The 27,772-nt window shown below is 42.2% G+C and overlaps 1 protein-coding gene and 1 non-coding gene across 3 annotated transcripts in view; one reads left to right on the top strand and one right to left on the bottom strand.

Annotated features, from left to right (window-relative positions):
* The window catches only part of SHPRH (SNF2 histone linker PHD RING helicase), a 141,069-nt gene extending 114,720 nt beyond the window's left edge, over positions 1 to 26,349 (top strand). Inside the window, exons 26-30 of one of the 2 annotated variants that reach the window (XM_074948563.1) lie at positions 8,993 to 9,085; positions 9,841 to 9,927; positions 11,498 to 11,676; positions 17,781 to 17,843; positions 25,520 to 26,349. In XM_074948563.1, the coding sequence (XP_074804664.1) occupies positions 8,993 to 9,085; positions 9,841 to 9,927; positions 11,498 to 11,676; positions 17,781 to 17,843; positions 25,520 to 25,616 (519 nt within the window). In that variant the 3' untranslated portion in view covers positions 25,617 to 26,349. Of the gene's footprint in view, positions 1 to 8,992; positions 9,086 to 9,840; positions 9,928 to 11,497; positions 11,677 to 17,762; positions 17,844 to 25,519 lie in introns of both variants that reach the window. The other variant, XM_074948562.1, reaches the window with a different exon arrangement.
* LOC141985614 (U6 spliceosomal RNA) lies at positions 224 to 327 on the bottom strand. Its single transcript, XR_012638973.1, has one exon. It is a non-coding gene; the product is annotated as a U6 spliceosomal RNA (small nuclear RNA).
* Positions 26,350 to 27,772: the final 1,423 nt, after the last annotated feature.

Here is a 27,772-nt window from a genome sequence, read left to right as displayed (position 1 = left end):
TTTCCATATTTACAGTATTTACCCAGGAGTTTTGGAAGGAGAGGGTAAATGTCATTCCGTCTTGAACAGTGTAAGGGAATATCCTGGGAGGTCTCATTCATAGATTCATATATTTTAGGCCAAGAAGGGACCATTAAGGTCATCCAGTCTGATGTCCCACATAATGCAGGCCATAGAATTTCACTGAAGATTCCTTCATCAAGACCATAACCTTTGGTTCAGCTAAAATATGAAACACTTCATGTATTTGAGTGTCATCCTTGCATTGAGCCATGCTAATATCTTCTTTGTATCATTCCAATTTCAGTACATGTGTTGCAAAAGCAAGCAAGATTTTTTTTTAAAATGCAGTTGTTCGCCCTCTATTCCTTTATTAAAAGAATGGTCATTTTTTTTTGTATTGCATAATGGTTCTGTAGAGTGCCATGATAAATGTTGGTAGCTCACCAATGTGTATGTGAAAATTTGGGACCAGTCCTGTATTTACACTTGTGTCTGTGATTGTCCTATTTCTCATTACTTTCTCTAGTCAGTGTCTTTCTTCTATTTTGTCAACACAGCATTATCCACACAGTGGTAATGCTGCACTCAATTACATGTGGCACTCTCTATACAGCGAAGGTCATTAGGGGGATCCTAGCAAGTTTTTTCACTCTGTGGAAAGTTCTAGCTATTCTTAGTCTGCCATCTGATCAAGGGATATGCTCACACTAGGGATTTTTTAACACGGGTTAATTGATAGTCAGTTAACCTGTTTATATATGCTAGTCTGGACATTCCACAACAGAATACAGATGTTTGTGGATTACTCTGGTCAGACTAGCATGTACAAACATGTAAGCTAACACAAGTTAAATGGCTATCATTTAACTCCAGTTAAACTCTAATGTAAACAAATGCAAGATGTGTTGCTGGGCAATAGGATAACAAATGGCCAGCTTGGAAGCCAAGAATACATAGTATCTATGGTACATCTCCTGTAAACATTATGGTGGGAAATGCTGACTTATTTTTGGCACTAAGAATCAACTTCATTTGGTATTTATTTTTACTTAAAATGTGAACCCAGGTTTCTTTCATGTGGTGGTGGGGGGCCGGAGGGGTTGTGGTTTACACATGTATTTTTTTTCAAGTTGATGGTGTACCTTTAACTTGATTGTTTAGAGCAGAATGATTTAAAAAAAAAAACTGGGGCAGCAAAGGAACTGGGATATTTTGTACTGTACCCATAGTTTCAACTCTCTTGCTGCTCCGTTCACTCCTTTTAGGTGTCACAGATGTGCCATACACTCAAATCAGCAGGAGAATGAGTTTGCAAAAACTAACAAAAAACATAGAGTAAATAGGAGCTGTGGAAAGAGTGGAACCACAGAGATGAGTGAAGCAATGAAGCAGCAAAATATGCTTTTTCTGGTGTAAAAATTACCAAATTTCAAGGTGTTTGGTGGTGGTAATTTACAAAATCTCTGTGATACTGTTCATTGAAGGTTTTTATCTTCCTTTGTACTGCTGCTGATCAGTCAAGAATCTGGAAAATACGGTCCCTGTCCTGAAGACTATATAAGGCCTTGAAACTGCAGGCATTTACACAAGTGAGTTACTCACTGCCTGATTGGTAAAAGGACTCTAATTTTGTACATCATGACAAATTATGTTAACAAAGAGAGGTATGAGGATGGAATGCAGGAGGACCGATGCAGTAATAAAATCACGTGGTTACTCAAGCTGGGTATATAAACACTTTGACCTTTCAATTGAATTAATATATTTTCTTTGGGCAGTTTTCCTGTAGCAAAGATTGAATTTGCTAGATTTGCTTTTAATTCATTTGTCAGTGTTTGATGTTGTGTGTGAAGAGAGAGCTTCCTAATTATAAGGCTCTCTGTAGTGTAAATGTGTGATTTCTGAAAGTGAAATGGTATGAAGCAGTTCTGTAGCACATCTGCATAAACACTGTACAAAAGGGGAAAATGGTCAACTTACCCACTGTTATTTGTATTAGTTATTTTCACAGTACAACTAACTGTGGTGCTGTTGACTAAGCAAAATTGGTGTACACTCATGAGAAATTCTATGTTTTTAAGTATTTCTTGTACAAGTAGTAGTTCTGAATGGCAGAGTGCTGATGATCTTTTTCTGCTTGTGAATGGATGGTGGCAAGAATTATCATCTTTTGGCCTTGGGGCTGTAGCTTTATTAACCCTTTAACTGAAAATATCTCTTAAAAGCAGCCTGTCCCTAGAAGCAGTGAAAAGAGGAGAAAACTGTCATAGACCACCTCCCTTTTTTGATTCTCTAGTCCAGAGTGTAACATTTCCTTGACCAGCCAAGTTTGCATCATACCAAAGCCTGATTAAGGCCAAAGTATTGTGCTGATGAGGCAACTGCTAACTGTTGAGGCAACACCTTGCATAATTACCTGGACCTCCAGGCAAATCCAGCTCTTTCTAGGAAGATTCACTGATACACAGTTCTCAGAAAAGGGGCATCACTCCAACTCCCAACCTCTCTAGGGTCATACCAGTTGTGCTCTCCTATTTATTTTATCCCCTCTCCACCAGCTTCCCAGGGGAATGTAACCCATGCATCCAAGACAAGGTACCACCCAAAGCTGCAGTCCTATGATTCATAGGCAAACTAATTGTACCATGAAACCATAAGTGTCCATACAGTCACTTCCAAGTCCAGAGATGCCCGCAGCATCCTACCCTAATCCCTAGGACAGCCAATAACTTGAGCAACAAGTTACAGATTCTGCAAGCAGCTAATAAAATCCAGAAGACAAAGGAGAGAGAGAAATTGCAGCTTGCAGCAGTGTGGAGACCAGAGCAGAAAGAAGCCTAATTCTACTTGGGGAACCACCCCATCCTCCTGCAACTCCGTCCCAACACTTATAAGAAATTCTGAGAATTAACCAATCTCAGATCCCCTAACCAAGGATGGGTACCATTGGCTGGCTGTTGCCAGGGAGCTGCCCATCATCCAGACCCCCAGCCTCCAACCCCTTTTTAGATATACATTTTTTGAACAGTCTAGTCACACTTCTGGAAACAGGATTCTAGATGTCTGCCAGGTACGTATCAACAGCAAAGGTGTTGGCACTAAACGTTGTTCACTCCTGTACCCAGGACGTAGCACTGAAATCATTATAGAAAATAGTAGCAAAGAAGCTGGCACTGAATACGGAAACCCTTGACAGGTTGAGCATTTGCATTGCTGCTTGTGACATATGAATGCTTGAGCTGCCCAGTGCTTGCTCCAGGCACTCACTCAGACTGGGCTCACTTCCCCACCAGTACTACAAGCAGCAAAACTGCACTAAATTTGACCTGTCAGTATAGCACAGCCAGCCATGTGCAAATCAGCCTTCAGAAAACAGGTACAGACAAAAATAAAACAATATTTGCCCAGCTGAAACAACTACAGTGTGCACTTGTATAGACGCATAACCACTTTTAAGCAATAAAATACCTTTAAAAAACACGGGGTAAAATTACTGCAACACTATATTCATAATTAAGGAAATACATTTTCTGATTGCCAGGCAAACAGAGCCCGTATGCAAACAAGTAAATGTCATAGAGAACAAAGTGAAGAATGAGCAAGAAGTAGAACATAGTTGTGTACTCTTCTGTATTGAGAACATTGTAATCTGTATACATAAGATCATGCATTAAAGTACAGTGAAATGGTCTTGAATGAATGGAAGGTAGACAGACTAGGTAGACAGGATTTGCATTACAGTACCCACTTTAGTATGAGTCTCCCCTCGTGCCCTAAGGATAAATTAAAGTTAATTTATGTACTTTTTCCTAGATTGTTCTTAGTTTGCATAGCTGAAGGTAAAAATAGTTTGTTAGTATTCAACTTTACAGTTACAAGTCTCACTGTGACAAATTTAAAATGTCCATGAGGTCAATAAAGGTGTAACTTATATATTTGTAATACACATGGTAAAATAATATACTTTGCTTTTGATCTAAGAATCTCAGTGTTTTACAAATATTACTATTTAATACATTTCATCCCTGTGATTTACACATGTGATGAAATCAAGTAGGGCTGAAATAGTTAAAGGAGCAAATTTTAATAACCTACAATAGAGGGTAAAAGTGTTACATCTGTATTAGGGCTGTTGATTAATTGCAGTTAACTCATGCAATTAACTCAGAAAAATTAATCTAGATTAATCACATTTTTAATTGCATTGTTAAACAATAGAATACCAATTGACATTTATTACATATTTTTGGACGTTTTTCTACATTTTCAAATATATTAATTTCAATTACAACACAATACAAAGTGTACACTGCTCACTTTATATTATTATTTTTAGTACAAATATTTGCACTGTAAAAAACCAAAGAAACAGTATTTTTCAGTTCACCTCATGTAAGTACTGTAGTTCAATCTCTTTATCATGAAAGTGCAACTTACAAATGTAGATTTTTTTTTTTGGTTACGTAACTGCACTCAAAAACAAAACAATGTAAAACTTTAGAGCCTACAAGTCCATTCGGTCCTACTTCTTGTTCAGCCAATTGCTAAGACAGTCGGAGAACACGTCAGTCTCTCTGATCACTCGATTACAGACCTAAAAGTCGCAATATTACAACAAAAAACCTTCAAAAACAGACCCCGAGAGACTGCTGAATTCAAATTAATTTGCAAAATAGACACCATTAAATTAGGCTTGAATAAAGACTGGGAGTGGATGTGTCATTACTATTTCCCCATATTTGTTTTTCCTACTGTTCTTCACATGTTCTTGTCAACTGCTGGAAATGACCCACCTTGATTAGCACTACAAAAGGTTTTTTTTTTTCTTTTTCCTCCTGCTGGTAATAGCTCACTTTACCTGATCGCTCTCGTTACAGTGTGTATGGTAACACCCATTGTTTCATGTTCTCTGTGTATATAAAATCTCCCTATGTATTTTCCACTGCATGCATCTGATGAAGTGAGCAATAGCTCACAAAAGCTTATGCTCAAATAAATTTGTTAGTCTCTAAGGTGCCACAAGTACTCCTTTTCTTCTTAAGACAGACAAGTTTGTTTACATTTACAGGAGATAATGCTGCCCGCTTTTTATTTACAATGTCACCTGAAAGTCAGAACAGGTATTCGCATGTGACTTTTGTCACCGGCATTGCCAGGTATTCACGTGCCAGATATGCTAAACATTCATATGCTCCTTCATGCTTCAGTCACCATTCCAGAGGATATGCTTCCGTACTGATGACGCTCATAAAAAAAAAATAATACATTAATTAAATGTGTGACTGAACTCCTTCGGGAAGAATTGTAGGTCTCTGCTTCTGTTTTACCTGCATTCTGCCATATATTTCATGTTACAGTAGTCTCAGGTGGTGACTCAGCACATGATTATTTTAAGAACACTTTCACTGCAGATTTGACAAAACGCAAAGAAGGTACCAATGTGAGATTTCTAAAGATAGCCACAGCACTCAACTCAAGGTTTAAGAGTCTGAAGTGCCTTCCAAAATGAAGGATGAGGTGTGGAGCATGCTTTCAGAAGTCTTAAATGAGCAACACTCTGATGCAGAAACTACAGAACCCAAACCACCAAAAAAGAAAATCAACCTTGTGCTGGTGGCATCTGACTCAGATGATGAAAACAAACATGCATCGGTCCGCACTGCGTCGAATTGTTGTTATTGAGCAGAACCCATCATCAGCATGGGGACACGTCCTCTGGAATGGTGATTGAAGCACAAAGGGACATATGAATCTTTAGCACATCTAGCATGTAAATATCTTGCGATGCTGACTACAACAGTGCCATGAGAACACCTGTTCTCACTTTCAGATGACATTGTGAGATAATGGCAGCATTATCTCCTGCAAGTGTAAACAAACTTACCTGAGCGATTGGCTGAACAAGAAATAGGACCGAATGGACTTGTAGGCTCTGAAGTTTTACATTGTTTTATTTTTGAGTGCAGTTATATTTTTGTACATAATTCTACATTTGTAAGTTCAACTTTCATGATAAAGAGATTGCACTACAGTACTTGTATGAGGTGAATTGAAAAATACTATTTCTTTTGTTTTTACAGTGAAAATATTTGTAATAAAAAATAAATATAAAGTGAGCACTGTACAGTTTGTATTCTGTGGTGTAACTGAAATTAATATATTTGAAAATGTAGAAAACATCCAAAAATATTGTTAATAAATGGTATTCCATTAACAATGTGATTAATCACGATTAATGTTTTTTAATCGCGTGATTAATCACAATTACTTTTTTTAATTGCTTGACAGCTCTAATATGTAAATATTTTAAGTGCCCTCCTTCATTTTCTTCTGTGCACATAACCATATTTCGACTTTTGGCAGTGATAAGTGGAGCTGTGGTCATGTAATTGTAGTTCTGTAATTTCAATAAAAATGCCATGAGAAAATACTCGTTTCATTGCAGTCATGGGACTTGGTATTTTGCCATGATCCTGGCTTGAGGTGTTGCTAACTGATTTCTATTTGCTAATTCTTTTTAAAGTGCCTGGGTATTATGATAATAGTTTTGAGACACTACAAATTATTATTTTTTATGGAGCAAAAAGCATTAAATATTAGTGCCGCAGCTGAGTGGGGGATGCAACAGAAGCAGGATTCGTGAATATAAAATCTTACTGGTGACCTAAATTTGCCAAGAGGTAGTATAAGAGAGAGGATGTTAAATCTGGATTTTGAAGATCCTTCATAGGTGGTGTTGCTGAAAACTCGTATGGTATGCGGGAGGAGTCATCACTTTTTGGGAGGGAGGGTGATCACAGCCTGAAATATTTTCATATGGGGTCCCCCCCCCCAAAAAAAGATTGAGAAACCCTGCCATAGACAGTTGTGGATCACTGATTTGTGCAATAGACTCCCATCTATTTTAGTGAAACTTAACTTTGTGATGACTGAAATTAGTTTATATGCCTCCTGTACAGTATACAAGAAGTTGTTGTCTGACATTTCCAATATAAAGAGAAAATGTTGCATTATCTCCAGACTGAAGTCTATGGAAAATATTCTGTTTTGCTGACCTTTTTGTTTATTAATAAATAATTCTACTTCTTGTCAGAAGTTTTCTTATCTTTCTACAGAAAATGTCAAAGACTGTTAATTCCTTTGTTCTGAAGAAGGGGAAAGATGCACTTAGTTGCAAGTCTTGGCACCTACTTTCTCTCATTAATTATGATGGTCACATTTTAGATAATATTGTTAAAAATTGTAATTTCTGAATTTAAAAAAAAGAGAAAAAGAAATAAATCAAGATTGTAATTTTGCTGATATCCAGGCTTCATTTTGTCATTTGATACTGAGAATGCTCTCAGCTACATTGAACTCTCTCTGAGATGTCAAATTGTATTTTACCTATAGAGAGTGATTTATTAATCAGACTTTTATAGTGTTTACTAGGGCCAAAATCTGTTCTGTCTTCCATACCTTCTCATGAGAGGGGACCTGAGCAAGAATATCCCCTGTATACTTTCCTCTTGGCTCTGGTGATGGAATCCTTTGGAGTGGCCTACAGAGCAAAATTGTATTTAGACGTTGGAATCAAAGAGGGGTGGAATACCACCATAATTCTTCCTCCACCTGACTTCAGTAGACTGCTATTCTCGTGCTCAGATGCTTTGGTGGATGTGGTCTTAATAAAGTATACACATGTAAGTTCTTATGCAGTTCACTCAGAGACCTTATACCAGTGGAGGATCAAACACAGAAGAAATTCACTGTGTTCTGCCCCTAGTTCTTGGTTTTCAGATGGAGTTTCATGTGTTGGGTTTGATGCTTGTAACATGCCTACCTGACAGAAATCTCTCCCTATGCCATACTTCTGCAATTGTAATCGTCAGAGTACCCAAACTGGAGATCTCTTCTTTAAATGAAGGGAGAACTTGCTGGCAGGGTGCTCTCCATAATAGCCCTGAACTTCAGATTTTTGTCCCCTGCACTTCATCCAAAATAGCCTGAGTCTTTTGACATTACAGCATTTGGGAAAGCCTATCTGTTAGCGTTAAATGAGAGCTGGGATTTGTGAGTACTGTTTATCTCAAATTTTTAATTGCTCAGTTAAGTTTTCAGCTGGTCTTCTGTTGTGATTGTTCTTTAAATGTCTGTCAAAAGCACCAAGGAGCTTTGGATAAGATGCTACATAAATCTTGTTACATAAATCAAAATAAATAAAACAAATAATAGCTAGAACCTTATGTTAAATAACCTTTTTAAAGAATTATTTATTTCAGGGGTGACAGCATACTCATTGCTGTACAAGCCACAAACAAAAACAGAGAGTGAGAGTCTCACTCCCAGTCTAGCCAGCCCTTGGATGCTAGGTAAAAGGTCCAAGTGTCATGTAACCCCTAAAAGCCCTGAATTCGGCCAGGGGAGAATTCACCCCGTGTAGGAACTAAGCAAGACTGTCATAGGCTATCCTTCAAGGACCCCCTTGCAAGCCCTCCGAGGCATAGTGGATATGCTGGGGGAGGGCGAGTTGTGTCAGGTACTGGATTTCAGCACAAAGTATTGTGGAGGTTATGGGCAGCACTGCCATCCAGAGGGCTGTCTAAATTACAGTGGGGATCACTGTAACTCCCAGAACAGTACGTTACTGGGAGGACACAAAGGCAGCTTAAAGCCATTTTAGCCTACCTTCCCCTCCCCCTCCCCCTCCCACGCTGCAAGTTCTGAATTTCACCTATAGTTTCTGCCCCGAGAAGAGTACGGTCTAAGAGCAAACTATGGTAAGTACTTCCAACGTTCCTGGTATAATTTTGTAAGACCCATCCAAAAAAACGGGTACCCGGGTAAGAGAGATTTGCTGATCCCTTTTGAGATCTATAAGACAGAGACTGCACTAAATTTAAGAGATGCTAATAGAAAGATCAGTATATAATGTGCATGTGTGGTTTTGTTTCCTTCAGTTTTGCTTCATCCTATTGTATGCTGGTGTTTTTCTTTCCCCTTTTCAAAGGGAAGTCACTCCACCAAAGTGGAAGCTGTGGTTCGGACTCTGAAGAAAATCCAGTTTAAAGATCCAGGGGCTAAATCTTTGGTTTTCTCAACGGTATTGATCAACCTTATTTTCTGCCTTAAAAGTTACTTTGTGTTCTACAAATTCTTAGATGCCAATAACTGTTTCCAAAGTTCAGTTTAGCTACTAAACTATGTAAGTAGTTTTCAATATCCACTTGATTCTTTGAGAATTGTGAAGGATTCTTTGTCATTGAGACATTGTTGATAGTACTCATGGTTAATAGATGGAAAGTATTGTATAATAATAACAGCTAGCTCTTATATAGCACTTCTCTTCAGTTGATCTCAAAGCACTTTAAAGGGAGATCAGTATCTTATCCCCCATTTTACAGATGTTCAAAGGGCAAACACTGAAAATTCATATGCAGACATATTATCAGTTCTACATGTATTTTAACTAGATAGAAAAGACACTGTCAAAGTATTTTTCATAAATTTTAAAACTACATTTCATTGTTGCAAATCTCTTCTGCTCAAACTTAGCTTTATTTCTTTATACTAGTTTTCTCTCCTCTGGATTCTGTTTGCCCACTTTGAATGCTGGACTGTTTGCTACTTTGTATCTTTAATATTAAGACAATTTTTAAAATATATTGTTCTTGGAGAAAAAATAACACCCCCAAAAAATTGTTTAATGTTAATTTAAGGCGTATCATAAGAAGTTCCTTTTATAACTGGGTTATTTATTGGTAAGGTTAAGATATTACAGTCATGCCATATTTTCATGTTCTAGTATTGTCAGTGCTATTTGTAATACTGACTTGCTTTTATATTGTGTTTTTCTAGTGGCAAGATGTTTTGGACATAATTTCAAAAGCTCTAGATGATAACAACATGGTGTTTGCTCAGATTAATGGAATTAGTAAATTTCAGGTACAGAAAGCTGATTTTGCTGCAAGTCATTTTTTGCGGGAGGGATTGGTGGGGGAATAATTAGCAGAAATTCATTTGACCCTTTCGCCTTGCATATCCTTTCAGAAAATGGAATGAGAATAATAGAACTGATCAAGGCAGAGCATTTGATCTCTGAGCTAATGAACTCTAAAATAATAATTAAAAAACACTATCAAAACCACAAAAATAAGGCGTATACTATTTGTTTTTAATAAAGTTTATGTGGATGAAGGGGATGAGACAGATTGGCCACGGTGTTGTGGGGGATGCTTGCACTGCTCCTGCTCATTTGTCCTTTGGATAAGAGAAGATTTCTGTGTTCAGGGCTGTCAGTTACTAAATTCTCTTTAAAAAGACAAACAAAAAACACCTGATTGTGACATTCTTCTCAGGGAGCCCAGAAGTGTAAGCCAGTGTGTTACCCCTCTGCCTCTGCAAAAGAGAGCTTTGCTGGAGCTTAAATAGTATTTCACCTCCTTGCCAAACCAGTCTGTCCGCCTCTCCAGCAAACTCTTTGAGACTCTGCCAATCTAAACCTTGCCTTGCAGGTAACATTCAGTGAACCCAGAGATGTGTCTCTGTAGGGTCCAGTCCCTCTCACTAGATACTCACAGAAATTACTAAATCCACTGTCGCCAAAGAGGCAGCACGCGCGCACACACACACACACCAGCCTGATAGCCCAGCTGAAGGCATACTTTTTACCTTGGTACACAACACTGAGATGGTTTATAGTACAACTCAGAGTATGTTTATTAAGCACATAGATTTAAGTGGTACTCAGCCAGAGAAAAAGAGACAGGTATGGTTATAAAACAATACGCTTTCTGGTGACTAAAACTAACTTTAGCAAGTTACAATCTTTGCTTAAGCAGATTTCTCACATCAGGCTACCAGCATCTCCAGCCCTTTGGGCAGGAGGATCCACTGTTCACAGAATTAGCAGGTGCTGATCCCTTTGTCCCCTAACTGATGTATAACTAAGGGATTTTCTCCCCTTCTTATAGTCTAGTAAACCTTTGAAATGTGTTTCTTTTGAAGTGTACACCCCAAACAGAGGTAATTTCCCACTGATGTGCAGATGCCAAGCTGTCTTCATCCTCTTTCTGTTGGTTTACTTATTTTATTTACCTTAGATACAAATATATTTTCACTGTCTCTAGTTTACTAAGCTTGACCCCGGCAGACTGGCAAATCTACATTCCTTTCTCTGGGACAAACCTATTTATCTACTCTACTGAGATTACTTAGTCTACCTTCCCCTCCCCCCGACCATGTTTTAGGAACATATTCCCAGTATACATACCTAACTCTTTACACAATAAATGTACATAGATCACTTAGTAATATTAATGACCAGAAAGTCACCAGCTTTCCTAACAGACTTACTCGATGCACTTTTGTAGTACAATAATATTGAATACAATTAGTTGATTCAATTTCTTATTCTTCACCTTGGGGTGTCTGGATCCTGATTGTCGTACCTACCCTACACTCCTTATTCAGGAACAACTCCCACTGAAATGCTAACATGGTGTTTATCTTCTAGGAGAACCTCTCGGCATTTAAATATGATCCCAAGATCAATATTTTGTTGCTACCCCTTCATACTGGTTCCAATGGATTAAACATAATCGAGGCAACTCATGTTCTGCTAGTGGAACCCATTTTGAATCCTGCACATGAACTTCAGGCCATTGGCAGAGTGCATCGTATTGGACAAACAAAGTAAGAATTAAAATAAACGTTGCTTAAAATTGCTGTTCTGTTGCCTTGTCAGTCTAAAATAATACTATGCTCGTATGTGGCAAACTCCTTTTGAGAATCTTTAAGCTGAAGTATAATAGGTATCCCCACTTTACAGATGGATAAACTGAGACACAAAACGGTTATGGATTAAATCTTCAAATAGAACCTAAATACTTAAGTGACTTAAGCTCTTGTGTTCCATTTTCAAAAGTGACTTAAGCACTAAGTCCCATTGAAAGTCATTGGGACTTAAGTGGCTAAGTGTCTTAGGAACCTACAAAAACTTTGCCCTGCATGATTTACCTAAGACCACATAGTCAGATCCAGGACTAGAATCTATTGTCTTGACTCCATATCTCAAGCTGTAGCCACTATCATTACAAACTCTCTTTGATTTTGTAGTGGCAGCTTAGGTTAATGATATTTTTCTATTTTATCTGAATGGCAGATAATTCAGAAGGGATCAATATCTTACTAGCTTTTTAACTGCTTTGGTCTCAAGAACCACATGCCTTACATGTGAAAAAAAAGAAGCATAGCAATATTTTTTTCCTTGTAGGCTTCTCTTCTATTCAGTTTTGCTGTTGTTTTAACGCAAACTTCTTAAAGATTCTCTTTTTTTCTAATTAGTGATCTTAATCATTTAACTGTATATTTACACTAATAAAAACAAGCCACTCTGCCAGGGTGTGGCCCTTCTGCATGTTTTCCTGGGAAATGGATGGGTTGGGCTGGAAAACATAAAAGGCACAATTCTCCCCTTTATTTAGGTAGCCACAATTGAGCCTAACTCAGTAAAAAGTGGGTGAAGCACATTTAAGATTTGGGAGAGATTACCACTGACTCAGTTGTAAGCTTCATCTTCCCTGGGAGCTGTGAAAGCATGCTCTCAAACAGTGCAGGGCCTGGATTCTACAGGTCCAAAGGAAGTGAACCAAGAGTCAGAGGTAGATGAATGGAAATGAGGCGCAGTCATTCCCAGCAAAATGCTCCCAAGGGTGCTGTTGGATTTCTGAGTGGAAATCAGCTTTGGAAATGCTGCTGTGAGCTACCCTTCCACACCCTTTTGGGGAGGGAGATAAAGTACATGTTTGGGGGTAGGTCTGGCTCCTGAGGAAGCTAGGTGGTCAGGCTAAGTGGTAGGTGTATTTCAGGAGTGGGTCATATCTGGGAATAGAAATTGTATGGCGGGCCATAAATACTCACAAAATTGGGGTTGCGGTGTGGGAGGGGGTGAGGGCTCCAGGGTGGGGCCAGAAATGAGGAGTTCAGGGTGCAGGAGGAGGCTCCGGCTGGGGGTGCAGGCTCTGGGATGGGGCTGGGGATGAGGAGTTTGAGGTGTAGAAGGGTGCTCTGGGCTGGGACCAAGGGGCTCAGAGGGTGGGAGTGGGATCAGGGCTGGGGCAGAGGGTTGGGGTGCAGGGGAGTGGCTCAGGGATGCAGGCTCTGGGCGGGGCTTACCTCAAGTGGCTTCCGGAAGCAGCAGCATGTCCCTTTTCTGGCTCTTACGCAGAGGTGCGGCCAGGCAGCTCTGCTGCATGCTGCCCAGTCTGCAGGCACCATTCCTGCAGTTCCTACTGGCTGCAGTTCCCAGCCAGTGGGAGCTGCGGGGGCAGCACTTGAGGCGGGGGCAGCGTGCAGAGCGGAGCACCCTGGCTGCCCATACACATAGGAGCCGGAGGGAGGCCATGCCACTGCTTCCGGGAGCCGCGTGGAGCACCAGAGCAGGGCAAGCCCCAGACTCCACTCCCCAGCGGGAGCTCAAGGGCCGGATTAAAATGGCTGGTGGGCAGTAGTTTCCTCACCCCTGGTCTATTTGGAGCATAGAGGAAGAGTTGGCCCACCACCTGGGTCTCCTGAAATGAGCATTGTAAGGTTTTCACACTCTACTCATGGAATACACCATGCAGTTAAAAAACAAAACAAAACATCTTACGAACTACTGAACTTTCCAGTAGACTCTGTCTCCTGTGGAAGGAGACAGTCTAGCCCAAATCTTTATTGGTCATGTGTTTTTTATTAGGTTAAAAGATACCTACTGATGTTAAGCTTTACATTGATGATCATTGCTTATATTGCCTACAGACAGCCCCCCAACCTGAAGCGAATACTCACCAACAACCACATACCACACAACAGAACCACTAACCCAGGAACCTATCCTTGCAACAAAGCCCGTTGCCAACTGTGCCCACATATCTATTCAGGGAACACCATCACAGGGCCTAACAACATCAGCCACACTATCAGAGGCTCGTTCACCTGCACATCCACCAATGTGATATATGCCATCATGTGCCAGCAATGCCCCTCTGCCATGTACATTGGTCAAACTGGACAGTCTCTACGTAAAAGAATAAATGGACACAAATCAGATGTTAAGAATTATAACATTCATAAACCAGTCGGAGAACACTTCAATCTCTCTGGTCACGCAATCACAGACATGAGGGTCGCTATCTTAAAGCAAAAAAACTTCAAATCCAGACTCCAGCGAGAAACTGCTGAATTGGAATTCATTTGCAAATTGGATACTATTAATTTGGGCTTGAATAGAGACTGGGAGTGGCTAAGTCATTATGCAAGGTAGCCTATCTCCCCTTGTTTTTTTCCTACAACCCCCCCCCCCCCAAGACGTTCTGGTTAAACTTGGATTATTGCTGTGCACATTGTAAGATGAGCTATTGCCAGCAGGAGAGTGAGTTTGTGTGTGTGGTTTTTGGAGGGGGGTGTGTGTGTGGGGGGGGGGGTGGCGGTGGTGAGAAAACCTGGATTAGTGCTGGAAATGACCCACCTTGATTATCATGCGCATTATAAAGAGAGGTTTCAAAGAGGAATGGGCTATTACCAGCAGGAGAGTGAGTTTGTATGTGTGTCTGTGGGGGGGGCGGGGGGAAGGGTGAGAAAACCTGGATTTGTGCTGGAAATGGCCCTCCCTTGATGATCACTTTAGATAAGCTGTTACGAGCAGGACAGTGGGGTGGGAGGAAGTTTTGTTTCATGGTCTCTGTGTGTATATAATGTCTTCTGCAGTTTCCACAATATGCTATGCATCCGATGAAGTGAGCTGTAGCTCACGAAAGCTCATGCTCAAATAAACTGGTTAGTCTCTAAGGTGCCACAAGTACTCCTTTTCTTTTTTCTTTTTGCTTATATTCTGTAACCATTAAAACTGTAGGAGAGAGGGTTTAGCACTTTCACTTGTGTAAGCAACCTATGACACCTGTACGACAATACAGTCATTCCTTAAAGGGACACTGTCAACTTAGAAAATAAAAATTACTACTTTCATAAAATGCTACTTCCTGTTATTAGGAGAAGTATCTCTCTCAGATTTTTCTGCAGTAGCCATTACTAATTGAAACCACTTAAGATTCCTCTAAACTTTTTTGTTTAACTATAACTGGAAAAATGGATGTCTGTTTAGTCTGTGAAACTGACAAGACACAAAGCACTATGAAATGCAATTTCCACTGTATAGTCAGTTTCCATTGTTTGTGTGGGGGTCTCACACGTCGTCAGGAAAAGAGAAATCGTTTTAAAAATAGGAAAATTTAACTGTAAAACTACAGACTGGCAGAGGGACAAAAGGGCCAGGTTTAATATCTAATTTTTGAAATTGGCTAGGTTTTAAATTGACACTTTTCTTTTATATTAGTATCTAAATATCTCAAGCATAGATGATCCATGAATCTGCACAACTTTTAGTATTGCTATTTTGGTGTTGCAAGCCACTGAACCACACCCCTTAAAAGTTTATTATTTACGGATTACCTGTAAAAGCTCACCTACTTAGATTTCAAAAATTACTAGTAAAACCAAAAAAGCCATACACTAAATAGAAACATAGCTGGACCAAATGTGTTCTGGAATAAAGATAATGTATGTTTCTGTTTGGGGCGGAGGGAGTTGCAGGAGTCATCATGTGTGAGAGTGAATGCATGAGTAAATGGATATTTGGGTGTGGTGCTAAATATTTTGACTCAACTGTGGGGATGAAGATCAGATGAAGAGCAACAGCCTGCACTGTAATTTCACATGGTGCTGGTACTGACGTATCAAGGCATGGCAGAAAATGAGGCAGCAGCAGCAACAATATGTTGTGTTGTACACTTTAATAAAACGATAATGAAAATAAAATCGTGAGGAGCCTTGAGTCAAGAAGAGAACTATGCATAAGTTAAATGTGTAGTAAGGGCCAAATTATGTTTCACCAGCATATATCTGGAGTTATTCCAGATTTAGACTCCTACCCTGCATAGGCATGTGCTTATGCTTCCCTTTCACCCACATGAGTAGTTCTATTGGCTTTATCTAGTACATTTTACTTCAGGGCTTGAAAGAATCCCATTACTTAAATGGACTTTGAATCAGGTTCTGAGTAGTGTTTAGTGCTTTTCATTTTCTAATATAAATTCCTAATCTGAAAAAAAATGTATTGTCAGAAGGATCTACAGCTATTTTCATAGATATTAACTTTTGATTTTTGCTCTGCTCTGTTTCACCCACTCAGGACCTTGAAAATTCTTTTTCTTTCCCTTTAGCTTTGTTGTTCTCCATTTGGCAATCAGATTTTTTTTTACCCTTTTTTATATGGCACATAAGAAACCGAACAAAATGTTTGCTTGTCTTCTGCATTAGCGATGTCAGCACAGGTCTGAAAATGAGGTTTAATTAGTCATTACCTGGAGCTCACTTTTTTGGACGGGCTCAAAAGCAACATTGTAGATCCTATATAAACAATGGACTGAGTTCATTACTGGCCCTCATAAAGGGGGCTCTTCAAGACAACATGCGAGGAGCCTGACACAATCCCTTTACTCAGGGAAGTTCAGGAGATGCTTCCTCCATGTCCCCATTCCATGCGTACATCACCCCAAAGTGGGCCGGGAGAAGGCAGGACTTTTCTCCCATCCACATACCATGCTAGTCTATGGAGCAGGCCCAACATACAAGGAGGAGCAGGCCACTTTCCCTGAAGGGGTGTAGCTGCAGGAGTGCTCCCCCTGTGTGCTGAGGAGTTACCTGGGCTGGATTAACGCATAGGTTAACTGGGCATGTCCCTGGGGCAGGGCCCCCACTTTATTTCATGTATTTATTTATTTAATTTTATATATATGTGTGTGTGTGTGTGTGTGTGTGTGTGTATATATATATACACACGTGTGTGTGTGTGTGTGTGTGTGTGTATATATATATATATATATACACACGTGTGTGTGTGTGTATATATATTTGCTGATGCAGATTTGCACGTGAACTGAAAGAACTTCACATGATGTTGCACCACTTTGTGCCAGATCACACCACCAATCACTTGGGTTGCCAGTTTTGGTTGGATGTATTTCTGGAGATTTCATCACATGACATAATCTTTAATTAAAGATTAATTTTTAATTCCTGGAGACTCCAGGTCAAACCTGGAGGGTTGGCAATCCTACCAATCATTCCTTTTCTTTTTGTGGATACAGACTAACACGGCTGCTACTCTGAATCAAGTGAATGAAGTTCTTTCAGTTCATGTGTATCCCCACATCAGTGGATGAGTGGGCAGAGATATTCCTCCCACACAGCTGAGGCTTGTTTGCCATTTCCAAGGAGGGCACTGGGTAAAGAAACTACTTTCTTCTCCAACAGGGTAGGGGCCCAGAAGTATATGTTTGATTGGGACCAAGTGATGAGTTAATCTGGCCCTGGGAGTTATAGAAGGAGTCATGTCTCTGAGCTCCCTAAGCAGGGTGTGCACATAATGAACCCTTTTTATTGTTACTAGTAAAACTGCGAGCAGAATTTTATCCAATGTCTATTAGGGTTTTATTTAATTATTTTGATAATCATTGAGGGCCTGATCTTGCAAAGTAGCTATTTGAGTGGTGGGAGGTGCTGAACACCCTTTACTCTCAGTAGAGGTTGCTCAGCACCTTACAGGATTGGGCCTTTAAAATCCAGAGGACACTTTCAACAAGGTTAAAATAATTTGTAGGGAGGTGAAAATTTGGGCCTAAACTTCTTGCCAGTCCTATGACAATATACCAGTGCTCAATTTTATTTTTTAATACATGCAGGCCCACCATTGTTCACAGGTTCCTGATAAAAGCAACAATAGAAGAGAGAATGCAGATGATGCTGAAAACTGTAGAGAGAAGGTACTTTTTTTTTTTTTTTTTTTTTTTTGTGGGGAGGTGAGCTAAAAAGCATTACTGCACTGAAATGAAAGTCATGTTCATACATACACCCTGCATTCACTCTGTTTAAGAGGTTATTATGCTGTATTCACTATAGTTGTGAGGTTTTGACTAAAGTCCCAAAATGTTTTCAGCAAAGCTTGAAAAAATTGACACTTTAACCTGGATTTGGTATTCAGTTATTTGAAACAGAAACACAATGTAAATAAGTGCAGTTACTGGCCAGACATTTTAATTAAGAGACCAGATGTCTGCAAGGACATGAACCAGTCAGGTATGTGTGTGGTGAATAACCATAAATGTGAGACCAGATTCATGTCTGCAGTACTCCAGTTTTACACTAGTGTAATTGCACAGAAATCAGTGAAATTACACTATCATAAAACTGGACTAATGCAATGGTGAACTAGACCTAAGGTGTATAGGGTTTTTGCTATTAATAATGTTGTTTAAGCATTGGACAATTATTTGAATTTTTACATGCAAAAAGATTAGAATGGTACAAATGTGTACCAGGTTATGCTTTAAAAGCTGGTATTTGGACAAATCTTGTATTGGCTAGATAACAAACTGATGTGATGTGGATGTTACATTTCTGGTTTACACTAGACTCTTCTTTTTTCTTTTGGGGAAAAAAAACCCTTACTAGCCAGGCATTTTAATTATCTCTAATGGTAAGAGACTGACGTTAAGTCCTGAAGCATGAGATTTAATATTCCTTCCCAAATGTTTGCTATTAATCATGTTATTTAACCATTGGACAAATTATTTGAATTTTTACATGCGAAAACATTAGAATGGTACAGATGTGGAAAACTGATACTTACAAAGATAAGGATGATGCCCTACCCCTCATACCCTTACCCCTGCAACAAATACAAGGTGAGAATTTCTAGTCGTACAGCATAGTGATAGTCAAAAGTTATGAAAAAATAAACCCTTTAACTGCACAGTTCCCTCCATTTAGTTCACAGAACCAAGCTTATGTGACTAGAAGAACTGCAGATCCAATATAGCTGCAGAGGAGCAAAACTACTGTATTATGCTTCTTGCCCAAACAACAAAATCACCAGATGAGTTCAGATTCCAGTCTTTTTATTACTTGTGGTAGTTTGGGAGGATGTACGAAGCAGGGTTTACATCAGTCTCTTACTATTAGAGATCAGGATCTCATGCTAGGGACAGATTATTCCACCTTCTTCTGAAGCATGTGGTTACTGGTCACTGTCAGACAGGGTCCTGGACTAGATGGAATTTGGGTCTAATCTAGTATGGCAATTCTTGTGCTCTTAATCTGAGTTGTACTGAATAATATGAACAACAAAATACCTGATCAGACTACTTTAATTGCTTTGTCTTTAAAATTGCCTAGTGAGAAGACCTCATGCGATTCATAGAATCATAGAATATCAAGGTTGGAAGGGACCTCAGGAGGTCATCTGCTCAAAGCAGGACCAATCCCCAACTAAATCTCCTGTAAGATGGTCTCCACATAATAAACAGGATGGTTCGTGCTGCTTTGGTTGAGCATGGTAATAACCATACCCTTCCTTAAAGAGACAAGATGGGTGTTACTTGTTTCATTGGACCAACTTCTGCTGGTGAGAGATGCAAGCTAGTGAGCCTCACAGAGCTCCTCTTCTGGTCCTTCTGGAAGGTATTCTGGGAAAAGTGTCACAGCTAAATGCAAGGTGACACAGATTGTTTAGCACAAATTCTAAGGAACCATTCAAGGTGGAGTGGCCCATTAACAACTCTGCAGTCATAGGACAAAAAGAGGGGGTTAGTGGGTTACAGATTGTTGTAATAAGCTGTAAATCCAGTGTCTCTGTTCACTCCATGAGTTTTCATGTCTAGGAGAGTTATGAATTTAAACTCCCAGGCAGGGGCGGCGAGTTGTATGGGCCCCTGGTGCCCGGGCTCCAGCAATATTCAGGGCCCGGGGGCCCAGCTCCACCAATGTTCGGGGCCGGGTCTCTCCCTCAGCCCCACCTGCCACCCCCTGCACTCCCCCAAGTGTCTCCCGGCCTCCACTTGCTGCCCTGCGTACCTCCCTGGCCCCCCAGAGTGTCCCTGCAGCTCCACCCTGCCTCTGTTCTCCTGGCTCCCGGCATTAACTGCCGCCGCAGGGTCCTAGTGCCCCCCTCCCCCACTAGGGCCAGGGCAGGCTGCCCTTACCCTCCCCTTCCACCTCGGACCCTTCCCTTTTCCAGCGGGACCCTCCACCAGCACAGCCCCCCCCCCACTGTCACCACTCCTGCCCCCGGCTGGGCAAGGGGCAGCCCCATCCCTCACCCCCAGTGAGGGGCAGCAGCAGGAGAGGAGGTGCACGTGTTATGTCCGCAGCCCCCCTTCCACCCCTGCCCAGAGCACCCACCACAAGGGAGGTGAGGGGGCTTATTGGACCTGAGAGGGGCCCTAGGAGCACGTGCAGTGACAGTGGTGTGAGATGAGTGTGCTGCCGGGGGGGGAGGGAGAGGGGGTCCCTCCCCCAGAGCTCACTGCTGCCAGTGGGAAGAGGGCTGGGGGGCAGTCCTCCTCTCGGGGCAGTTCTCCTCTCTGGCCGCAGCTCCAGGGCACCTGCCTGCACCCCAAACTCATCCCCAGCCCTGTCCCACCCCAGAACCTGCACCCCCAGCCAGAGCCCACCCACTCCCTGCACCCCAACCCTCTGCCCTAGCCCTGAGCCTCTCCAACACCCCAAACCCCTCATCCCCAGCCTCAGACAGAGCCCTCACCCCCCCACACACACTCCTTCCCTCTGCCCTAGCCTTGAGCCCCTCCCAAACCCCTCATCCCCCCGCACCCTAACCCTCTGCCCCAGCCCTGAGCCCCCTCCTGCATCATGAACCCCTCATCTCCAGCCCTCACCCCACACTCCAACCCTCTGCCCTAGCCCTGAGCCCCCCACACCCCCTCATGCATACCCACCCCCTGCCCCAGCCTGCACCCAAACTCCTCCCAGAGCCTTCACCCCCACCCCTTTCCCACACACCCTATCCTACCCCCAAACTCCCTCCCAGAGCCTGCACCCCAGCCCTGCATACTCCCTCCCAGAGCCTGCACCCCCACCCCTTGCCCCAGCCCAGAGCCTACACCCAAACTCCGTCCCAGAGCCTGCATCCCTCACCCCCTCCTGCATCCCTGACCCAGCCGGCGGCCTGCACCCAGCACCACCAACATTTCTACAAACCTGCCACCCCTGCTCCCAGGTTAATCTTTTGAAAGTGTTGTGCAGGTTTCCTTTGAGGAGGAGGATTGATGGGTCAGATATAGTGATCACTTTGTGAAAAGCATTCACCCAATGGTTCTCATGGGAGACTTTAATCACCCTGATATCTGCTGGGAGAGCAATACAGCGGTGCACAGACAATCCGTGAAGTTTTTGGAAAGGGTAGGGGACAATTTCCTGGTGCAAGTGCTGGAGGAACCAACTAGGGGCAGAGCTCTTCTTGAGAGAAGAATTAGTAGGGGAAGCAAAAGTGGATGGGAACCTGGGGGGCAGTGACCATGAGATAGTCGAGTTCAGGATCCTGACACAAGGAAGAAAGGAGAGCAGCAGAATACGGACCCTGGACTTCAGAAAAGCAGACTTTGATTCCTTCAGGGAACTGATGGGCAGAATCCCCTGGGAGAATAACACGAGGGGGAAAGGAGTCCAGGAGAGCTGGCTGTATTTTAAAGAATCCTTATTGAGGTTACAGGAACAAACCATCCCGATATGTAGAAAGAATAGTAAATATGGCAGGTGACCAGCTTGGCTTAACAGTGAAATCCTTGCTGATCTTAAACACAAAAAAGAAGCTTACAAGAAGTGGAAGATTGGCCAAATGACCAGGGAAGAGTATAAAAATATTGCTCGGGCATGCAGGAGTGTAATCAGGAAGGCCAAATCCCACCTGGAGTTGCAGCTAGCAAGAGATGTTAAGAGTAACAAGAAGGGTTTCTTCAGGTATGTTAGCAACAAGAAGAAAGTCAAGGAAAGTGTGGGCCCCTTACTGAATGAGGGAGGCAACCTAGTGACAGCAGATGTGGAAAAAGCTAATTTACCCAATGCTTTTTTTGCCTCTGTCTTCACGAACAAGGTCAGCTCCCAGACAACTGCACTGGACAGCACAGCATGGGGAGGAGGTGACCAGCCCTCTGTGGAGAAAGAAGTGGTTCGGGACTATTTAGAAAAGCTGGACGAGCACAAGTCCATGGGGCCGGATGCGCTGCATCCGAGAGTGCTAAAGGAGTTGGCGGATGTGATTGCAGAGCCATTGGCCAATATCTTTGAAAACTCATGGCGATCGGGGGAGGTCCCGGATGACTGAAAAAAGGCTACTGTCGTGCCCATCTTTAAAAAAGGGAAGGAGGAGGATCCTGGGAACTACAGGCCAGTCAGCCTCACCTCAGTCCCTGGAAAAATCATGGAGCAGGTCCTCAAGGAATCTATTCTGAAGCACTTAGAGGAGAGGAAAGTGATCAGGAACAGTCAGCATGGATTCACCAAGGGCAAGTCGTTCCTGACTAATCTAATTGCCTTCTATGACAAGATAACTGGCTCTGTGGATGAGGTATCAAGTGGAGTGCCCCAAGGGTCGGTCCTCGGGCCGGTTTTCTTCAATATCTTCATTAATGATCTGGAGGATGGTGTGGATTGCACCCTCAGCAAGTTTGCAGATGACACTAAACTGGGAGGAGAGGTAGATATGCTGGAGGGTAGGGATAGGATACAGAAGGCCCTAGACAAATTAGAGGATTGGGCCAAAAGAAATCTGATGAGGTTCAACAAGGACAAGTGCAGAGTCCTGCACTTAGGACAGAAGAATCCCATGCACTGCTACAGACTAGGGACCAAATGGCTAGGCAGCAGTTCTGCAGAAAAGGACCTAGGGGTTACAGTGGACGAGAAGCTGGATATGAGTCAACAGTGTGCCCTTGTTGCCAAGAAGGCCAATGGCATTTTGGGCTGTATAAGTAGGGGCATTGCCAGCAGATCAAGGGACGTGATCGTTTCCCTCTATTCGACAGGCTTCATCTGGAGTACTGTGTCCAGTTTTGGGCCCCACACTACAAGAAGGCTGTGGAAAAATTGGAAAACATCTAGCGGAGGGCAACAAAAATGATTAGGGGACTGGAACACATGAGTTATGAGGAGAGGCTGAGGGAACTGGGATTGTTTAGTCTGCGGAAGAGAAGAATGAGGGGGGATTTGATAGCTGCTTTCAACTACCTGAAAGGGGGTTCCAAAGAGGATGGATCTAGACTGTTCTCAGTGGTAGCAGAAGACAGAACGAGGAGTAATGGTCTCAAGTTGCAGTGGGGGAGGTTTAGGTTGGATGTTGTGAAAAACTTTTTCACTAGGAGGGTGGTGAAGCACTGGAATGCGTTCCCTAGGGAGGTGGTGGAATCTCCTTCCTTAGAAGTTTTTAAGGTCAGGCTTGACAAAGCCCTGGCTGGGATGATTTAGTTGGGGATTGGTCCTGCGTTGAGCAGGGGGTTGGACTAGATGACCTCCTGAGGTCCCTTCCAACCCTGATATTCTATGATAGGGTGTTTTTGTCTTTTATCATTTTCCTGTGTGAGTTAATTTGAGAGTCTACTGATTGTCTGGTTTCACCCACATGGTTGCTATTGGAGCGTTTAGTGAACTGGATGAAGTATACCCAGGGCCATCCCTACCCACACACAAACTACACAGCTGCGTAGGGCACCAGGAAATTTGGGGCACCAAATTGCCCCAAATTTCTTGGTGCTCTACGCAGCTGTGTGCTGCGGCCAGCCCAATCCCCCCAGGCAGCTGAGCCAGTCCCTCATGGGCTGTGCACAGCAGGGCCCAGGAAAGCTGCTGCTGCCCCCGCTCCACCCCTTCCCCCACCCATATCCCGTCCCCTGAGCTATGCATCCTGGGGGACTGCAGCAGGGGTCAGGGTCAGGCACTCAACGGGTGGCGGGAAGTGGAATGACCCGGCCCCAGCCCGCTGTGCTGTGCCAGCTCCCCGCTGCTCCGCCGGTGAGTGTCTGGGGAGGTGGTTTCTCCCCTTCCCCCAAGCCTGGGAGCAGGGGAGCAGAGCGGAGCAGGCTGGGGCCAGATCGCTCCACTTCCCACCACCCCATGAGTGTGGAGGTGGGCCCGACCCCTGCTGCCTTCCTGCACTGGCTGCTCCTGCCTCCCAAAGCCCTTGGGTGCAGCCCACCCACTCATGTGCAGAGGCCTGGGACCCCTCTCCCCCTCGGAGGCCCAGGGCTGGTCCCACCGGGGGGGGGGGTGCGTAGGGCACCATAATCTCTAGGGACAGCACTGGGTATACCGCATGTTGTGATAGGCACGTGTAAGATCCATGGATCTTGAAATGTGTTGATCATTACAGCAGTGGAGATATGTCTGCAGGTTTTGCATCTGTTGTTCTGGCAGTTGGTGTGTCCTGATCTGTGGGAAGCTTGCTTCTGATGATGAGCTTGGAGAGGTTGGGGGGTTGTATGAGGGCCAGAAGTGAGGGTTCAGGAAAGATTTCTTTTAGGATTGGGTCCCCATTGAGTATAGGTTGTAGTTGTTTGATGATACCCCATATGGGTTCCAGTGTAGGGTGGTCTGTGACACCTAGGGGCATGCAGCCGGAGGGAGGTTTATTTCTGTATTGAAGCAGGGTCTCAGGGTATTTGTGTGGCCCGTTCCATGATTGTCTGCTACTCTGGTGGAGTGTCCTTTTTTTGGTGAAGGCAGTTTTGAGTATTAAGATATATATCCCAGACTTTCTCCTGGGAGCCTATTCTGTGGTATCTGAGTGCCTGGCTGTAGATAACAGATTTGTTGGTGTGTTTGGGGTGGATACTGGAACTTTGAAAGTAGGTGTGATCTCTTCTTTCTTGTATATGGTTGTCTGTAGGGATCCATTGTTGAAACTAATTGTGGAGTTTAATGGATTGGGATTGGTTGTTGAAATTGTGGTGGAAATCTATGAGGGGAGTTTAAGCCATTTGTCCAGAGGAAGAAACTATCATCAGTGTGTTTGAGGTATATCATTGGTTTTGTGGTGCATTTGTCTTCTTCAAGGTGGCCCATGAAGAGGTTGGCATATAGCTATTCCCAGGGTTTAGACAAAGTGTTTGTTGTTGAATGTAAAATTGTTACGGGAGAGGATGAAATGGATAAGTTTGTCCGCGTGTTTGGGATGGATATCTGAGGGCTGTCCATTGTTTTGTAAATATTTGACGCAGGCATCATTGTGGTCTGTAACCTACTAACTCCCTCTTTTTGTCCTATCACTGCAGAGCTGTTAATAGGCCACTCTACCTTAAATGGTCCCTTAAAATATGTACTAACTACTTATGCTGAACAATCTGTTCCACCTTGCGTTTAGCTGTGATGTTCAGAGTACTTTTCCCAGACCTGAAGGAGAGCACTGTGTGGTTCGAAAGCTTCTCTCTCACCAATAGAAGTTGGTCCAATAAAAGATAATACCTCCCCCATCTTGTGTCTCAAATATCTTGGGACCAACACAGCTACAACTACACTGTATACATACCCTTCCTTGTCATCTTCCTTTGTGATGTTCACTGTAGTATAAATTTTAGACAATCTACAACTGCATGTTCTTTCTTTATTGTGCAGAGTCTGTTCTCTAACTCTCATGTGCAAATTTTCCCTACAGCCACACCAGCTCTTCCATGAAACAGTCAGAAGCCTCAGTGTTGACAGTGGCTGATCTGGCAGACCTTTTCACAGAAGAAACTGAAGAACTTGAGTGAAACAACTTGGATTTGATGCAGTGAAATCAGAAGGGACATGTCTTAGTAATAGCATCTGTATTAAATCGGTTGACCTGTCATAAATTCCTGTAGATATCAAACACCCTTCTTCTGTTAGGATTGCTAGAATTAGTAAGGGTTTTAATCGTTTTCATTTGATTCTGTGGCTATGTCCTTATCAGCACGTTTTCTGATAGCACTGAAGAGATATTGCACTTTGCACACGATACAAAACAATGGATTTTATTTCCAAAGAACATTTGAGCTGGACTTTTGAGGGTAAAATCTTGGCCCCAGTTAACAGGAGTTTTGCCACTGTCTTCAATGGCGCCAGGATTTCACTCCGAGTAAAGCTTCACTCTGGGGGAAGGGAAAGTGGAATCAGAGAAACTGAACAGAGTATTTTGCTTCTCAGTTTTTTACTCTACAAAGCATTATTGGGAATGAATACCCTCATAGAAAGGGCTCTAGGGTTCTCGGCATTTAACTCTCAAGGATTGCACCTCTTATTGTTAACACTTAAACTCTTTACTAACCAGTTGGGTATTCATAATGCCCTTTTTAGGTATTCTTGTAGATTATGTAACACCACCGAAGTTTCATTGCAAGTTAGATTTCGTGTTCACTTACTGCAGTGTTATCTTGATAAATTATGCCTTTTATATGTATATTGGTCTTGAAATAACAGTAAAAAGCTGAATCAGTTGTACACATTTTAAAAAATTCTTGAAGCCGTGACTACTTTACTGCTTTGCTGTAAGAATTTGGGTTCCTTTGTTATAGAATTTAAAAAGAAATTAAGCTACCCATCATTTTATACTCATTTGGTGTCTGTGTTTTTCTCTTTCCCCATTCACTTCTTTTCTGAAACGGTGGGCTTCTCTGCACAGTGCGCCAGAAGGGTGTGATTTGTAAAGCACGCTAACATGTTGTTGTGCTCTAACTGGCCTGTGTACACCCTTCTGGCATGGTCTAAAAGGTACCTCGTCTTGTGGACTACATTAATGTGAACTAGGTACCTTTTAGAGCACACCTGCAGGATCTGCATGGGGCAGTTCACACATACTCCTTTCCAACACTTTCCTTATGCCCTTCAGAACAACTCGCACCAAGTTAATGCTCCCTGTGTCTGCATTATTTCTTCCAGGATCATTGTTTTGTCTGCAAATGTACAAAAATTTTCCTTATTTGGGCTTTCACTCCATACAGCTGTTTTTTAGAGAAAGTACACTGTTATTTTCTCCAATACAAATGTTGTGATAAACTAGAGGAGAAACTTTTTGGGTGGACTGAACAATATGATAAAGTTTGAGCTCAGAATTTACATTCCCTTAAATTGTGGTAAGGACGTGAACAGAAGAGTCTGAAAAATATGATTAACTAGAATATTCTATTTCTGAATTTTAATCAGAACGCTTGTTGCTTGAAATACAAGAGCTTCTTTAGTTTTATACATGCTGACACACTGCTCTGCAAAGCATCTGTGTCGGTACACCGTGTTTTTCTTCCTTTTTTGGTTGTCTGGGACATGTAAGATGTTTACAAGAATAGCCCTCATTTATGGTACATGACCATGGGAATCCCACACTGGGAAAAAGGAACCCAAAGAAATCACTCCTCACCCACCCCCCCACCCCCCCAGCTTGCTTAATCTCTTACAAAGAATGAGTGTGTTTGGTCAATGGCATTAGGGCAGATGAGTCACAATCTATTAAATAGCTACTGTAAAACTAGTTTATTGGAACTAAAGAGTGTAGATGAGTGGGAACTTTTTTTAAAGAAAAGTTTAACCCATTGTTACCCCACTATACATTTTCTGTGACTATAAAGTCTACTCTTTGCCTGTCTCTCTGTTTACTGCAGAAGCAAATTTTGAATTTCAATCTAAGCACTTTATATTTCCAGCTTGTTACATAGTGTCAACAATATCATCTGAAGACTTGGAGAGGCAGCTAAGTAATTAAGTATTAATTGAGTATTAAGTAATCATTTAGACTCACAGCTTTGTTCAAATCCCAGCGTCTGGTTTATATTTTGATAAATATGACCTATTTTTGAAATGTATGTTTTAGGGTGGAATTTCCTTTGCATGAATTGCAGAATGGCCTATTTACTTCAGAATTTTCTATATTCATGCTTAGTGCATCTCCTCTAAG

Source organism: Natator depressus, chromosome 3, assembly GCF_965152275.1.
Source record: "Natator depressus isolate rNatDep1 chromosome 3, rNatDep2.hap1, whole genome shotgun sequence".
Classification (NCBI taxonomy): domain Eukaryota; kingdom Metazoa; phylum Chordata; order Testudines; family Cheloniidae; genus Natator; species Natator depressus.
The sequence above is the reverse complement of the archived record's forward strand: the minus strand, read 5'-3'. Positions and strand labels throughout refer to the sequence as shown.